Source organism: Carcharodon carcharias, chromosome 10, assembly GCF_017639515.1.
Source record: "Carcharodon carcharias isolate sCarCar2 chromosome 10, sCarCar2.pri, whole genome shotgun sequence".
NCBI lineage: Eukaryota > Metazoa > Chordata > Chondrichthyes > Lamniformes > Lamnidae > Carcharodon > Carcharodon carcharias.
The window spans coordinates 109,142,492-109,160,852 of NC_054476.1; the positions used below are offsets into that span (position 1 = coordinate 109,142,492).

The 18,361-nt window shown below is 41.8% G+C and overlaps 1 protein-coding gene across 7 annotated transcripts in view; it reads left to right on the forward strand.

Annotated features, from left to right (window-relative positions):
- LOC121282775 (protein CASP-like) overlaps positions 1-18,361 on the forward strand; it is a 698,867-nt gene that overhangs the window by 504,262 nt on the left and 176,244 nt on the right. For 6 of the 7 annotated variants that reach the window (XM_041196551.1, XM_041196546.1, XM_041196550.1 and 3 more), the window contains one exon: positions 7,255-7,557. The exons of the other annotated variant lie outside the window; for it this stretch is intronic. In XM_041196551.1, coding sequence (XP_041052485.1) covers positions 7,255-7,557 — 303 coding nt within the window. The remainder of the gene's footprint in view (positions 1-7,254; positions 7,558-18,361) is intronic. 7 annotated transcript variants of the gene reach the window in all.

An 18,361-nucleotide genomic window follows, 5' to 3' on the forward strand; every position in this document is an offset into this window, starting at 1 on the left:
ACCAGGGCACTGGTCCCACCATGATTCAAATGAAGCTTGTACCAACGGAACAGCTCTCTCCTTCCCCAGTACCGGTACCAGTGCCCCATGAATCAGAACCCATTTCTCCCACACCAATCTTTGAGCCACGCATTTACCTCTCTAATTTTATTTATCCTATGCCAATTTACATGTGGCTCAGGTAATAATCCAGAGATTCTGGTTCTGCTTTTTAATTTAGCCCCAAACTGTTCGTAGTCCCTCAGCAGAACCTCTCTCCTAGTCCTACCTATGTTGTTGGTACCTATTTGGATCACGACAACTGGACCCTTCCCCTCCCACCCCCAAGTTCCCCTCCAGCCCAGAAGCAAATACCCTTAACCTTGGCACCAGGTAGACAACACAGCTTTCCAGACTCTCTGCCTATGCTGCAGAGAACAGTATCTATTCCTCCCTATTACTACTAAATTTCTCTTTTCTCCCCCCCCCCCCACATGAATGGCGCTCTGTGCAACGGTGCTGTGGTCAGTTCGCTCATCCTCCCTGCAGTTTGTGTCATCATCCACTCCGGGAGCAAGAACCTCGTACCCATAGGACAAGGACACTGACTCCAAAGCTAAATTCTGGATCCCCATACCTGCCTCACTGGCAATCACACTCTCCTACCCCTGACCACGATCCAAATTTGATGTAATTAATATAAGGGATGTGACTGTCCCTTGAACCACAGTGTCCAGGTAACACTCTCCCTCCCTGATGTGCCACAGTGTCCGCAGCTCGGACTCCGGCTCATCAATCCTGAGCCGAAGTTCCTTGAGCAGCCAACACTTGCTGCAGATGTGGTCACAGTGGATCACACCGGCGTCCACCAGGTCCCACATACTACAGCTACAACACATCGCCTGCCCAGCCATCTCTATTCTATTTAATTAATTTGGATGTTACATATTTTAAAAGTGAATTTCTTAACTGTACTTAGCACAGTGATATTGCCACACAACACGATGAAGGGTACCCTCAATGTGAAGGCAGGTCTTCGTCTCCGCAAGGACTGTGTGGTGGTCACTCCTGATGCTGTCATGGACAGATGCATCTGCGACAGGCAGGATGGTGCGGATGAGGTCAAGTATGTTTTTCCCTCTTGTTGGTTCCCTCACCACCTGTCACAGACCCAGCCCAGGAGCTATATCCTTTAGGACTCGGACAGCTCAGTCAGTAGTGGTGGTGCCAAGCCGCTCTTGATGATGGATATTGAAGTCCCCACCTACAGTATATTCAGTGCCCATGCCACCCTCAGTGTTTCCTCCAAGTGGCGCTCAACAGAGAGGAGTATTGCTTCATCAGCTAAGTGGAGGGGCAGGGGGTGCAGTATGTAGTAATCAGCCGGAGGTTCCCTTGCCCATGTTTGACCTGATGCCGTAAGACTTCATGGGGTCCGGAGTCAATGTTGTGGACTCCCAGGGAAACTCCCTACCGACTGTATATCTCTATTCTGCCACCTCTGCTGGCTTTGTCCTGCTGGTGAGATGGGACATACCTAGGGATATTGAGTTCAACAATTTTAGATCATGAACTCTTTCCTCCATCCCCACTCCCCACCCCCTTTCCAATTCCCCCCCCTACCTTTTTTTCCAATAATTTATATAGATTTTTTCTTTTCCCACCTATTTCCATTATTTTAAATGTATTTCCATCCATTGTTTTATCTCTACCTTTTACCCTTTTTCGATTCCTTCACCCCACCCCCACTAGGGCTATTTGTACCTTGCTTGTCCCGCTTTCTACCCTTAATTAGCACATTCCTCAGATAATATCAACACCTTCAACACCTCTTTGTCCTTTTGTCTGTGACGTATTTTGGTTATCTCCATCTATCACTGGCCCTCTCTCCAGCTCTAAACCCGCCCCCCCCCCCCACCCCACCCAGCTTATATTTCACCTCTTTTCTATTTTTACTTAGTTCTGTTGAAGGGTCATTCAGACTTGAAATGTTAACTGCGCTCCTTGCCACAGATGCTGCCAGACCTGCTGAGTTTTTCCAGATATTTTTGTCTTTGTCCTCGGGATGGTGATGGTAGTGTCTGGGACATTGTCCGTAAGATATGATTCCATGAGTATGACTATGTCAGGCTGTTGTTTGACTAGCCAGTGAGATAGCTCTCCCAATTTTTGCAATATCCTCTCCCCCCCCCCCCCCCCCCCCCATGTTAGTAAGAAGGATTTTGCCGGGTTGACAGGGCTGAGTTGACTTTTGTCGTTTACGGTGCCCAGGTCGATGCTGGGTGGCATGTCTGGTTCCATTTCCTTTAGACTGTTTAGCGGTTTGATACAACTGATTTCAGAGCAAACAGGTGTATGGCGCATATGGATAGCATAATGGGCAGAGGGCAGTTAAGAGTCAACCTGCTGTCGGTCTGGAGTCACTTGTAGTTCAGATCAGGTAAGGACGGCAAAAATTTTAAATTGACATCTGCCATGGTGGAATGCGATCCCGGCCCCCAGAGCTCAGAGGAAGAGTCATACAGACTCGAAATGTTAACTCTGTTTCTCTCTCCACAGATGCTGCCAGACCTGCTGAGTTTTTCCAGCGTTTTCGGTTTTTATTTCAGATTTCCAGCATCTGCAGTATTTTGCTTTTATCCCCAGAGCATTACCTCTCTGGATCTCTGGTCCAGTGACTATACCACTACGCCACCACTTCCCCATGAAGGTGAAATTGTGCAAGGTGCTGTAGAACATTACAAATTGTGCTCCGGTGAGTACTGCAATCCTCCTGCAGATGGATCCAGGCATCAGAACCATTGCTTTAGCCCACTGGCCTGCTCGATGATGTTTTGATGGCTCTTATTATTGGGATGCTGTCCACTTGTTCGGATTGTGCACCGGAGTCATGAGCCAGATGATCAATGGATAGCCCTTGTTGCACAGCAGCTATTGTCTGGTTTGACCTGATGGCTGAAATACTCAGCGAACAGTGGAACAGTGCAGAATAAAAGCATCATAGCTGCTCACAGGATACCAGACATTCACTTGCACGATGTGTTGAGTATGGTTGCACACCAACTGCACATTCACAGAGTTATAGCCCCTTGTGGTTGTGGTATCTCTACATTTAGATGTGCCATGGGTGCAGGTGATGGCACCCTGCACCATGGGGAAGCCCGCTATCATGTCCACATGCGCAGCCCATCTGCTCCTCTCTGGCCAGAGAGAACCCAACCCTTCTCCTGACATAAAGAGTGTTATTCACCTTCATGATAAAGCTGTGGACAGCAAGCTGAGAGAGATTCACCATGTCACCTACTACAGCCTGGAAGGATCCCAATGCATTATTAGTGTCTACGCTCACCCTCACAGGCACTGGCAGTGCCTTCCGCACTCTACTCTGAGGCTGCAGGTCTGACTGAGGTTTGGGCGAGAGAAATGTTTCTCTGAAAACCCTTGTGGATAAGGTCTTTTTCTCCACCTTCTCCCTCAATGAGCACCTTGTCCTCTTCTGTGTTACACCTCACCAATCTCTTGTAGGCAATGGGGGATGGAGACTATTGCACGCATGACTGGGACCAAGTGGTCTGAACATAATCCTTAAGCTCACAACCAAGGCCTTCACCAAATGCAACACCAGTCCCTGCTGACTTCAACTTCAAACAGCAGTAGAAAAACTTACAGCATTTCTCCTAACTCAAATAAAGCCAATAGAAATTCATCAGCAACGCAGCTGAGAATAGTTGATGATCCCTTTATATAGCACAGGTCATTTGGGGGGCGGGGGGTTGTTGGAGATGCAGTCCTTCCTGCTGTTCTATGCACATTAGGCTGTGCATTAGCTGGAGTGGCATGGTCTAAGATGGTAGTGCTGACATCAAGCCAGTGCTACACGCCTACTGACATCATGATCAGGTGAAGTTGCAGGCTGCACAAGAAGGTACCAAAACTATAGACATTGTGAAGCCAAATTTTGCAGTCTGTGACTCCAGTTTGTTGTGCAACCCTTCCTCCCTTCACCCCAGTGGCTATATCTTCAGCCATCCAGGATTCATGCTGTGGAATTTATTCCTTGAATCCCACTTCCTCACCAACCTCCTCTCTTCTAAGATCCTTCAGAAACTTAATGTCTTTGATCAAGCTTTTGGTCACTCCTAATATCTTTTTAGTTTTGTGTCCATTCCTTTATACCTTAGTGAACCACCTTGAAATCATTTACTGTTAAAGATGCAATATAACTGAGAGTTGTTCTAAAATCGCTGAATTATTTACCTTAGGTATATCTGACTGAAACTTTACTCTGAAAGAGGGAGGAAAAATTGGCAGAGCTAGTCCCCACTCACCCTCCTCTTACTGTTTTTAACAGTGAATAGAATTAGCTCTGCTCTATGTAACAGGTAGTAATACTAGTCCTACTATATGTAAGCTAGTAGAACCTAGTTCCACTTTTCCTCTGCATAATTATAAACAAGCTTCACCTTTCTTCCGTGTAATAATTAGTAAACTAGCTCCATCTCCTCTCCACCCGCCCACCTCCGCGCCTTCGTCGTGAGTAGGACTAGTCACCAGTGAATCCAAATAACAAATTGTAGAATTGGCTCCCGTCCCAAACTTCTGCATGTTTTTGTTGAAAGCTTGATAGGGTTTTTTTTTATTGATGTGTAATAACCTTCAGGATTACATTACCTGAGTTCTTTTTATTTTAAAGGTAAAGCATAGCAGAAGAATGTTGTTTGAACCAGGTGGTGTGACCCTCATAATGCAACAGCATCACACTGTGAACTAGGATAACTGGGTTAAAACTGGAGTTTCTAGTTACATTCTTACTCTACCTCTCCTGAAAACAGATGAAACAATGAGCCACAAAGAAAGCACAAGCTTGTGTCCTGGCAGTATCCATGGTGAAGCCTAGCCAGGAATGACAACATCGACACAAAAACTGCACTATTAAGGAAGGAGAGAGATTAGATGAAAAGTTAGATTCTTAAAAATACAAGAGAAGGAAGGAAAATGCCTGTATCTTGTTTTACGATAAATCCCATTAACATCCTGTTTCAGATTTGGCAGAAATCATATCCTAATATTCTCAGATGTTTTAACCCAAAAATGTAGTTGTTTAATTTGTCTATTAAAAATGAGTAACTTATAAAAGAGAATTAAGTATTCGTGAAATGCATTAATCATGTTCATGACTGAAGGAAATCAGGAACAACACAAGTCATAAAAAAATTCTCCGTTGAATGTCATTAGCTGAGCAGGGGTATGTTTGACCTTGGTACAGGTTAAAGGACACAGACCCCAGTAGAAATATCTTCATCATGCAGGAGTTTCTGCCGTCTCTGACACCATACAGTGAGGAAGATGGATGATGTGCCAAACTACTCCCTCGCATGGGTGAATTAGGAGCAAATTTGGCACATAACTCTCTGGCTGCTATGATTTTAAAAAAAGAGTTTTGACCAGAATGGTGTCCTGGATTTGCATCAGGCCTTTTAAGGATAAATGATACATGTTGAAAGTTTGTATTTTTTAATTGTTAAGCTACAATATAATAATTTTCTCATTGCCAATTACATTTTAGTAAGAAGTGCATCAAATTTATATTAAAAATATACTTTGTTCAGTTTTTCCAGCCCTCAAGTTTAAGTTGCTTCAGATTTCCTTCAGATTTGGGAAACCTGTATTAATCAAGTAGCTATAGTCATTGTTATTGATCCTGGCTGGTTTATCAATCTGATAACTGATGTTTTTTGGATGAAAGGATTGCCAGGCTGAGTCAGTCTTGCGCCAGTCTGTTTCTTCCACTGAAGCAAAGGTATTGCTCTACTACTGAGCCAAAAACTTCTGAACACACAGTTTATGTACATGTACAGTTATTTTGTTAGGTTCAGTAAACTGTGCATCCTCTTACAACATTCATGGCTGCATATTTATGAATGAGCCTAAAGAACACATTTCTGTTCTACAGGGTTCTGAGCAATTTTGTTTTATTTTCTTGTCAGTTCCAACATTAGATTTTTAGTTAGCTTCCTACATCACCACATTTTATGACATCATTCCTAGCAGGTACTTTAAACAACCCAAGCTATATCACACATGTGACAAGAACAAGACCTTAAATAACCAAGCTTCCTTTATTACAAACAAAGTTACTCAGTTCAACTAACAGTTACTCTGATATACATTTTCTTGTATTTTCTGAAGGCCATGATTGCTTTATTTGGTATCCATTCATTTGGATTTATATAGTGCAAGCTGTTGTGGTGGTAAAAGTTCAAAAGCTGTCTCCCACAATCTTTGAACTTGCTGTCACAAATTTTTACAGGGATGTAATATTTCAGCTGTTTTCTTTCTCCTTATTAAAGCTCCGTGTATTCTGTAATTCTCAAATTCCTGGGGTGGCCCAATCATAGAATCATAAAATTATACAGCCCTGAAGGAGGCCATTCAGCCCATCATGCTTGTGCCGGCTTCATTTCACTCCAGGAAATACTTTTTTTTAAATTTTACATGTAAAAGTAAGACAGCTGCACACATGTCTTCTTGGGGCTGGTGCTCAGATCTCCCTTTGCTTCTTCCCAATGTACTACTATATCTATACTTTCTCTCAATTATTGTGCCCATTTTCTTTGCAGACTTTGCCCATACACATTTCACTGCCTGCTAGTTGCCTTGGGTGCTGACTCCAGTGCCTTGTCTGTTCCTTTTATTTGAGTTCAGACAAATGTTGGCAGACTATTTGGTTATAGATGGCATCGCCTCCAACTATTCTCCTGGGATCACACAGTGCCCACATTGTGCATTCGTGGATAGCCATTAGAGTAGAAACCTTGCCTGAGTGGTTTTGACATCTATCACACAGCTTCTACAAGCACTTCTTATAGTTTAGCACAAGGAATTTCCATAGACAGCTGAGGGAAATAATCTTGTAAGGCTTTCGATAGAGTGAGGAGGAAGTTGTTTAATGGAGGGTTGCATGGACTAGTGGTCGTCTCCTGTGCTATAATGACTTTATGACCAGGGATTGAACTTAGTACCTTCCTGCCTTGTGGCTTAGCTACACACTGACTTAACCATCTGAACTGATGGGATGGTGTTTTCCTCCTCTTAAACCCTTAATTGCATCTCTGATTTTACCATTCTAATAGAACAAATAAAATTCAACATTTATGATGAGAGTTACTTTTACTAAAAGTCTAGGACTGCCTACAATAAAATTTAGGTTAAAATGATTTGTAGCAAGTAAGGAAAAAAACTTTTATAATGAAACTTTTTATTCACTTATTTTAGAGATTACCCCAAAGACCTCAGCTAGTTGCAGCCCAGCCCCTGAATCTCCAGTCAGCTCTGCTGAATCAGTGAAGAGTGTGGCTGAACTATCATCACAACAATCCATAGCTACAGAGAGCAGTAAGGACATCAAGCCACCAGAACCATGTGAACAGCCTTCGAATGATCCTCAGGTTCTATCATCACTGCCAATTTCTGGTCAGTCAGCGTTAAGCATACAGGAGCTGGTAGCCATGTCTCCTGAACTCGATACATACGCCATCACAAAGAAAGTCAAAGAGGTGCTGACAGACAACAACTTAGGTAGGTAACAGCACACCTTTTAGATGGGAACAAGTGATTCCATAAACGAGCATCTTGTATAAAAAGGAAACAAGTTTTTTTTTAATTTAAATTCCCCCAAAACTTTATTGCATTAACTAAATTGCTCTAATTATCTAAATTGTTTATCAAGCTGTTTTCATTATCCCTATTTTTATATTAACATTGCAACTAATTTTAGAATATGTTTTCACAGTTGGAGTTTGCTTGTAAACAGAAATTTTACGAGAAGCATGCCTTCTGTTTTCTTTATACAAGATACTGACAAAATCATGTGATTGTACAGATTTTCAACAGAGTGTTGGATCTGGGATCAGTTAGTCCCCTTAGTTACCAGTGCTTTCTTTTGCCTATCTGTATCTGCATATTGACATGTGAAAATGTGAAATCTTCTGCCATACCCCTAGATTTAAATTCGTTTCTAAAATAGTTGTGACACTATCGAGATGATGCAGGTCAGGTGACCTAAGAAGGAATGGGTAGGAGAAGCCAGCTTGAGAGTTGTAGCAGTAACAGTAACCTCAAATGATATTTGAACTTGGATATTCTCCACAAATGGGTGAGTCAGATCCCATTTGTGTAATACAGTCCTGGTGTGATGAATGTTACCAAGAATGCGATCATGATGTAGTCATTAGTATTTGCTTCAAGAAAAACATTTTAGGCATCAAGTCACAGCAGGAATTTTTTTAAAAAATTCTATCATTGTATATATTTTTTTTTGAAAGGGAAGGGATAGTTTGGAATTGAGAGAATAAACTTGTTTTTATGTAATGCTTTTTATGATATTTGGACATTCCATAGTGATCCACAGCCAATGAAGTCCAGCCCCTGAGAGGGTTGCAGTAAGGCCCCACACACAGCAATGGGATAAATAACCAGAAAATCACTTTTTGTTCATGATTTTGGTCGGGGAGAATGTTGGCCAGAGCACAGGAGAAATCCACTGCTCTTCCTTGTATTGTGCCTGGGCTCATTTATCTCCATCTGAGAGAGTTTAATGTCTCATCTTAAAAGAAGGCATCCCTGACAGTGCAGTACTCAGTTTGTACTGTATTGAAAGTTAGCCTGGATTATGGGCTGAAGATGAAGAATAGGTCTTGAACCCACAATCTCTAACTCAGAGCTGAGAGTGTTGTCACTGAGCTGGTAATCATAAGGTCATGTCCCTCACTGCAGATGATGAGATCAAACCAATTAAAGTATGGTTAGTTCTTCCACCCTATAAATGTTCCAATGTTTAATCAGTGTGCTTGGAGGCATTTTTTGCTGAAGGCAGTTCTCAAAAATAGATGTTCACTGATGTGCTGAGACTCCCATTATCGGCATTCCTTCAGTACAGTAGTACCATTGGACATGTTGATTTAACCTGGCATCATAATAATAGAGACAAATTGAACGGTGTTGCCCTCTTACTATACACAAGTGTTACAGTGATACTTGTCAGTCTTATTGTGGCTTCCAGTGTAGCCTACTCTAACTCTGTTATTTGTTGATTATATTGTTATTAGGCTTGAGTTAATGATAAATTAAAAGTTGGTCAATGTTACCATGATATCTAGACCTCATAGGATGCTGTTTAAACCTTGTGATTGGGTGCTGTTTAATCTATAGTGATTTACACAAGGATATCACAGAATAACCCTGGAAACATGAGCAAAATGTTTGTTGTGATTGGTCTGTGATTGCATCATGCACCATCATAAGTGCTAACCTCCATTTATCAGTTTGTCAGACGTCTGCAGGGCAATGATTGGTCTCTGTGCTGTTAAATGCTGAGGCTGCAGAATGAGCTCTTTCATCAAAGCACAGGAGCTCTTTGTTGCCAAGGACATTCCTAACAAATGGAGGTCATACAGAGTGTAATATACTCGATGTGTTATTCCCTAGTAATTTACTACAGGATCTGTCACGTGGTGTGTCACTCCTCAGGTCAAACAGCATCAATGCTCTCTTATACACCCCCCACACTAACACTTATCAACCTCTTTGATGCTGAATACTGAAATTATAACATGAAAAAGATTGAATATAATAGCGCAATGAAAACGCTGTTACAAATAAGCTTCTAAGAATCATCAAGTGACCCCTGTTGATGTTTGTGGAGAAAAGTCTCCAGTCTTAACTTTGTCAGATTGTTCTAATCGACTGCGGTATTGATGTAGACCTCCCATAACAGCAGCATTGTCTCCAGTCCTGCTTAAGAAAGACATTTCTTCAATGCCTGATCAATGCAGCGTGTGTAAGACGGATTAGCACAAATAGTGTATCAAATGAAAAATATTTGGAACAACTTGAAAGAGTTATTTTCTTGAAGGTTTCAGAAGATTAAGCAGTTGAGGTTTACTTTTGCTATTTATGGCATTGTCTCAATAGAATTACTGTTTTGTAACTCACTCCCAGTCGTCTGTAATTGCGCATATTGTCATCAGTGGTGTGAAGACCCATTGTGTTCCCAATGAGTATAAGATTGTTTCAAATCATATGCTCAGTGGACAAGTAGACAACACAGTGATTGTCCCAGAGATCAATTTTAATTGTGGATCGCCTAGTTTACAGCTATATTTAGAAAATATATGATTAATATAAGATTAATACAAAAATTTAGACCAACATCTGTAATAATTCCAAACAGTTATTTTTCATTTATTAACACTGGTTGTGTGCGTGTGTGTGTGTGTGTGTGTGTGAGTAAAAGACAGACAGACAGAGAGAGAGAGATTGATCTGATAGTTACATGATGCAGACTGTATTACTGTTGGGAGTAGCAGCTTTAGCTGCTTCTAGCTAATAATGAACATAGTGTCCTATTGTTGGGGGTTGTATTTAATTTGTGTTTTGCCTTTCTTGGTGATTGCCTAGTGCTCAAACAGGATAGAAATTTTTATTTACAGACTTTATGTATTTTCTTTTGTGTACCTTAATTTCTTCCCTTACCGTTTTTTGCTTTATGTTTTAAATGATTTTGTGTTGATGCAGGTGAAAGATGTCAGCTAAGGTAAATAGAGCAATTTCTCACTACTTGTACCGTGTCCAAATCAAGTACTCCCACATCTATTAGAACTTGAATTAAATACAGAGTAACATTCTCTCTGCATTGCCTCATCAGACATTCACGGGTCAGGCATTACACGGCTACATGTAATGTTGCTCCAACAATATGAATCAACCTTAACCTCAGAGCAGTGCCTTCTAATGCAGCACTGTGATGTTTCCATTTGTATTATTTCCACATTTATTTAATTCTTTTAGTTATTTTTCCATTACAGTATAAATAAATAAACATTTTTAGGCCATTATTTCTAATTGGACATCATGTAAGCATCTATAACAGGAAAAGCTATGAAAGGTACATAAGCAATTTACATGATGGGAAAATGCAACGCTGTATTTGCAAGCTATCATCACCTGGCGATTGTCCGGGTCTGCCTGCCATTTTTTTTCTTTAAAAAACAGTGTTTACTTTTACCTTTTTCCTTTGGGTAAAAATGTTTAAAATTTTCTTACTTTGCCTCACTCTCTTTCTTTCTGAACTCCCATCCTCTAGTGAGGAAATCCAGAACAAAGGGGCATAAATTTAAAATTAGAACTCGGCTATTCAGGAGTGAAATCAAAAAGCACATTTTCACTCAAAGGGCAGTGAAAATGTGGAACTCTTCCCGTCCAGGCTCCCCCCACCACCTCCACCCAAGTGCTATGGATGCTGGGGGAACAATTGAAAATTTAAAGGCTCAGATTTTTCCTCCATTTTGTTACTACGAAAATGAATTACTTCACATTTTTGTGCAGTAAATTTAACCTGTCACCTGTCTGCCCATTCCACCAACCTGTTTGTGTCATTTTGAAATTCTACACTATCCTCCTCACAGTTCATAATACTTCCAAATTTCTTGTCATCCACAAATTTTGAAATTGTTCCCCGTACACCAAGGCCTAGGTCAATAAATATCAAGAAGAACAAATTCCTAATGTCAACAACCAGGGAACTCCACTATAAACCTTCCTCAGCCACTACTCAGTTTCCAGTTACTCAGCCAATTTTGTATCCATATTGCTACTGTTCCATTTATTCAATGGGCCCTAATTTTGCTCTCAAGTCTTTTGTGTGGCACTTTTGGACATCCATGTACATCACATCAACAGCATTGCCCTTATCAACCCTCTCTGTTATTCATCAAAAAATTCCAGCAGGTTAGTTAATCACAATTTGTCCTTAACTAATTCTGTGTTGGCTTTTCTTAACTAACCTTTATTTGCCCAAGTGACTGTTATTTTTTTCCCAAATAATTGTTTCTAAAAGTTTTGCCACCATCAAAGTTAAACTGACTGGCCCTGTAGTTGGTGGGCTTATCCTTTTTGAACAAGGGTGTGACATCTGCAATTCTCTAGTCCTCTAACACTACCCCGGCATCTGAGGAAGATTGGAAAATTATGGCCAATTCCTCTGCAATTTCCACTCTCAGTTACCTCAGGACCTTGAATGCATCTCATCCAGTCCTAGTGCCTTATCAAATTTAAGTACAGTCAGCCAATCCAATGCCACCTCCTTATCAATTTTAAACTAATCAAATGTCTAATCTACCTCCTCTTTCACTATGCCCTTGGCAGCAGCATCTTCCTTGGTACAGATACAACGTATTCATTCAGTACCTCAGCCACGCTCCCTGCTTCCATGCATAAATCTCCTTTTTGGTCCCTAATCAGCCCCACCCCTTCTTTTACCACCCTTTTATTATCCATATTCCTACAGAAGATTTTTTGGATTTCCTTTTCTACTCGCTGCCAGCCTCATCTGGTACTTGCTTTTTGCATTTCTGTTTTTTTCAATTTTCCTCTGAACCTTCTATATTGAGCCTGGTTCTCAATTGTATTATCCACTTCACATCTGTCATATGCACCCTTTTTCTGCTTCATCTTATTTTATATCTTTTTGCCATCCATGGAGCTCTGGATGTGTTCGCTCTACCTTTCCTCCTTGTGGTACCCGAACTACCTCTTTTTTAAGTGCTCAGTCACAGTTTTTCCTGCCAATCTTTGCTTCCAGTTTATTTGGGCCAGATCTATTCTCACCCCATTGAAGTTGGTTCTCCTTCAATTAATTATTCTTACTCTGGGTTTCTCCTTGTCCTTTGTTATCATTGATCAACAATCAGTCAAGTGAGTTCTTGGGGCTAGGAGCAGGATTGCAGGAGGCACTGGAAAAACATGAGACAGACTGGCGTTGGTGAATTGCAGTCAGGCCTCAGCCTGACCCTGGAGCAGCATGGGAGGGGAATGTGAATGAGTGTGGAAAATATCTTCTTTTTGGCAAGAGGCAACAGATAGAGGAGGGGAAGCAATAGGCCACACAATAGTGGTGTGTATCAGTGCCCAAAATGTCTTTCTCAAAACCAAAAAGGGACAGGGTAGATTAGGCTGAGACACAAGGATACATCGGAGATGTGCACAATTAGAAGACACACTAAGGAAGACCAACCAGCAACAGAGAGGATGGGAGCGAGAACTGCAGCATCACAGGAAGGTCATCAGGGAAAAAATACATACTGTTGCAGCACAGCATCCCTGCCAAAGGTCACAGACAAGGCCTCAAAAGAGAAAAACAAGCAACATATCCTCCAATGTCCTGTTAACTCTATGGATATGTAGAAGCATATACAAAATTCACTTTTTCAGTCGATCTTCTGTGATATGACATATGGGACAAGTACATTCTGCCTGTGAAGCAGAGTGAAGGGCAGAGGATTATTATAGCAGACCATGCAGGTATAACTCAGTCCCCATTTTAAAGTTACACATTCTGTCCTTTTTTTGTGATTGTGATTTGACATTGTTTTTGTTGAATAGCAAAACTTAAGGCAGCTTGGAAGGAAGTGAATTAGTGTTGGTTGGAGCATAGGAGTTTCTCAATAGTTCAAGTTGAGGTGCTGAGACATACAAAAGTAGGGTACTGCCATTTCCATGAGGGATACAATATGAAACAAGATCAGAAATGAGAAGGTTGCATGATAAAATAGAGAGGAGCAGGACCATGAAGAAAACTTGTGGAGGAGCACAAGAATTTTGATGCAATTTGATTGGAGGATTGGAGTTACTGCAGATTGATGAGGAAAAGGGGAGCAGTATTGGATATGGACCCAATTTTTTTCAATTTTTTTTTAATGAGCTTCACTTTGTGAATGAAGGAATGCAGGAGGCCAGCAAGGACGTGGCAGAAGGATAGATAAGGGGCTCAACAGCAGTGGGATGGAATGGGGCAGAGATGGTAAATGTTGCAGAGGCGTACTGTTTGAAGTGAAACTCGTGGTCAAATTAGAAATTAGGCACGGTTGACATGGACCTGAGTGGGATGCTTTGGAAAGAGATAGAGAAAGGGCTGAGGTACAGACTACTGGAGGGAGATGAATGAGATGACTTTGACTTTAAGATATTGTGCCGGAGAAAGGTTCCAAGTTATCAGAACTTGATGTTTGCTTTCTACCTTATCCAGTACTTGATGGCAGCTAGACAATTGGATTACAGAGAAGTGTTTGAGGAGTCAGGGATGGTAGTGGAGAAATGGATCTGGCATTGTCAGCATACATGTGACAAGCAAATGATGCCAGCAAGATGTGGGGGATGGGGGTAGCCTGTAAACAAGGAAAACAAGGGATCGATCATCAGTGGAACTTTGGGACACTGTAAAGGTGGCCCCATGGAGAATGTGAAATTATTACGAGCAAGGATGAAATGGTCAGCTGTGTATCTTACATGCTTTTTGTCAGTCAGTCACATCTGCAAATTTCTGCGTTGTAGTTGTACCTAATTGGCTGCAATTGTATACTTATATAAAATTACAACTGAATGGTGGTTCAATAATTATAACCTACCCCTACATAGATAGTAGCCACTTGTGTATTTACAATGTTTTCTATTGGAGGTTTGTCCTTTTCTGAAAAACCCTAGGGCTTGGGTTTATGAAACTTCCTGGAGCAATCACTCAGCTTTCAACAAAGTAGCAGCCTACATGCAAAGAACGCATTTATGTCTAAAGCTCTCAAATTTCTTTTGCTTGATGGGAAATCTTTGTTTTGAGTGTGACTATTCTTTCTAAGCCCTAGCTAGCCCTTCTGTACTTTCTGTTAACAGGGTAGTGGTGATAGCTTTCTGAGAAAGGTTTCTGGAAGCAGAGCAAGTGAGCGGAGTTTGTTTTCTTTTTCAAAATAAAATCCTCAAAACAAGGACATGTGTGAATGTAGCAACAGGCTTGCTTAAAAACAGTGCAAGATACTACATTTAAAGGTTTCTTTATTTAGTAAATTCATCATGTTATTTGAGAAACCTTAAGTTTTACAATTGTTTAAATCTTGCTTTGATTTCAGATGATTAGAGCAACTATATTTTTATTTATACATTTCTCAGAGAATTGAAAGGATAGGTGACAGCTGGAAGGCTGTACTGTTATATTTAGAGGGAGGTTCAGAATAAACGTTTAAATAAGTTTCAGCAAGTGGAATGCTTTCCATCTATTCTTATGTTATTCAAATATATCAATAAAGATTGATGGATGCAATGTGCTTTAATATTTTATTAAGTATTATGACTTTCTACCAGTTGCAGGTCATAAAAACACTCATTTTCCAGGAACCAATTAGAAAACAGTTATTTCACTCTACCTTAATGTATCGCTCACTAACTTATTCCCAGATCCTTTCAGTGATGAAAGGACCCATTGAAAGGATTTGCAAAGAAGTTTGAGAGAGATATGATGCAGTGAATCGATGGTTCCCACACACCAGCAACCCATCCTCCTAACTGCATAATTACTGACTCACCTGAGCAGCAACACAGAAGATCATCTAATACCATTGTTTTCCTTATTTCTTTACTACACCTTCGTTTGCCCAGTTTTCTCTTCATTATCCTGTCCTGCCTTTTCTGTATTTCCTCAAGCAAACCTGCTAGTGTTAACATTCTAAGGGTCCATTCAAAAAGAGTTATTGGCTATAGGGCTTCCTTTTTAAAATTCATTTATGGGATGTATATGTCACTGGCTAGGCCAGCATTTTACTGCCCATCCCTAATTGCCCTTGAGAAAGCAGTAGTGAGCTGCCTTCTTGAATAGTGTGTGGTGTAGGGACACCCACGGTGCTGTTAGGGAGAGAGTTCCAAGATTTTGATCCAGTGAAATTGAAAGAATGGTGATATATTTCCAAGTCAGGATGGTGAGTGACTTGGAGGGAAATTTCCAGGCGGTGGTGTTCCTATGTATTTGCTGCCATAGTTCTAAATGGCAGCAATTGTGGATTTGGAAGGTGCTGTCTAAGGAGCCTTGGGGAGTTCCTGCAGGGCATCTTGTAAATGGTACACACTGTTGTCACTGTTCATCAATGGCAGAGGGAGTGAATGTTTGTGGAAAGGGTGCCAATCAAGCAGGCTGCATTGTCCAGAAAGATGCAAGCTTCTTGAGTGTTGTTGGAGCTGCACTCGTCCAGACAAGAGGAGAGTATTCTATCACACTCCTGACTTGTGCCTTGTAGATAGTGGACAGGCTTTGAGGAGTCAGCAACTGAGTTACTCGCCAAAAGATTGCTAGCCTCTGATCTGCTCTTGTAGCCACAGTATTTATATGGCTAATTCAGTTCAGTTTCTGGTCAATGGTAACCGCCAGGATGCTGATAGTGGGGGATTCAGCGATGGTAATGTCATTGAATGTCAAGGGGCGATGGTTAGATTCCCTCTTTTTGGAGATGGTCACTGCCTGGCACTTGTGTGGTGCGACTTGTCACTTATTACTTGCCACTTGTCAACCCAAGCCTAGATATTATCTAGGTCTTGCTGCATTTGGACATGGACCACTTCAGTAACTGAGGAGTCACGAATGGCGCTGAACATTGTGCAATCATCAGTGAACATCCCCACTTCTGACCTTATGATGAAAGGAAGGTCATTGATGAAGCATCTGAAGATGGTTAGATCTAGGACACTATCCTGTGAAACCCTGAAGTGATGTCCTGAAACTGAGATGATTGACCTCCAACAGCCACAATCATCTTCCTTTGTGCTAGGTATGACTCCAACTAGCGGAGAGATTTCCCCCTGATTCCCATTGACTCCAGTTTTGCCAGAGCTCCTCGATGTCACACTCAGTAAAATGCTGACTTGATGTCAAGGGCAGTCGCTCTCACCTCACCTCTGGAGTTCAGCTCTTTTGTCTATGTTTGAACCAAGGCTGTAATGAGGTTACAAGTGGTCCTGGCGGAACCCAAACTGAACATCATTGAGCAGGTTATTGCTAAGCAGGGGCTGTTTGATAGCACTGTTGATTACCCCTTCCATCACTTTACCTGTAGTTCTTGCTCCATTTATGCTACAACCTTTCCTACAGGATGATCCATTTCTCCTGTTCTAGCAGCTATGAATACTAGATGGTCAGTATTCTTCACCTTTTTTTTTTGGTGATGACACAAAGATTGGCCGGGTGGTTAACAGTGAGGTTGAGTGTAATGGGCTACAGGTAGATATAGACGGGATGGTCAAATGGGCAGACAAGCAGTAGACGGAATTTAACCCTGAAAAGTATGAACTGGTACACTTTGGAAGGAGTAATTTGACAAAAAAGTATTCAATAAATGGCATGACACTAGGAAGTTCTGAGGAACAAATAGACCTTGGTGTGTGTCCATAAATCTCTGAAGGCAGAGGGGCATGTTAGTGGGGTGGTGATTTGGGACTCTTGCCTTTATCAATAGAGGCATAGATTACAAAAGTAGGGAGGTCATGTTGGAGTTGTATGGAACCTCGGTGAGGCCACAGCTGGAATACTGTGTGCAGTTCTGGTCGCCACGTTATAGGAAGGATGTGATTGCACTGGAGGGGGTGCAGAGGAGATTCACCAGGATGTTGCCTGGGATGAAACATTTAACTTATGAAGAGAGGTTGGATAGACTTGGGTTGTTTTCGTTGGAGCAGAGAAGACTGAGGGGAGACCTGATTGAGGTGTACAAGATTAAGAGGTGGCATGGACAGGGTGGATGGGGAGCAGCTGTTCCCCTTAGTTGAAGGGTCAGTCACGAGGGGACATAAGTTCAAGGTGAGGGGCAGGAGGTTTAGGGGGGGATGTGAGGAAAAATGTTTTTACCCAGAAGGTCATGATGGTCTGGAATGCGCTGCCTTGGAGGGTGGTAGAGGTGGGTTGCCTCACATCCTTTAAAAAGTACCTGGATGAGCACTTGGCACATCATAACATTCAAAGCTATGGGCCAAGTGCTGGTAAATGGGATTAGGTAGGTAGATCAGGTGTTTCTGACGTGTCGGTGCAGACTCGATAGGCCAAAGGGCCTCTTCTGCACTGTGAGGTTCTGTGATTTGGATCAATTTCTCCCCTATTGAAGCCACTGGTGACTTTGTTAAAGATGGTACAATAGGGGCTAGATGCTCCCCGGCCATAATTCATGTGTAAACATCAAAAGTGAGTGTTAGCAGGCTATCCGACCGTGGGAGCTGGCACAGCCAAGTCTGATGCTGCCTCCATAATGTTTGTGTACTTGAACCTCCAATGGAGGTAGCTGGCTAATTTCCCCTCCATGACCCAAAGGTGCTGACGCTAACAATAACACTCTACCACTGCTCCAACAAAGACCAGGAAGCCAATCTGTGATCCTCTGTGTCAGTATAGGACAGCTCATCACTGCATCATAACAGTTGTGCTTTATATTGGGGGTGAGATGGTGGCATAGTGATATAGTCACTGGGCTAGTATTGCAGAGGCCAAGGGTAATGCTGTGGGGATCCGGGTTCGAATCCCACC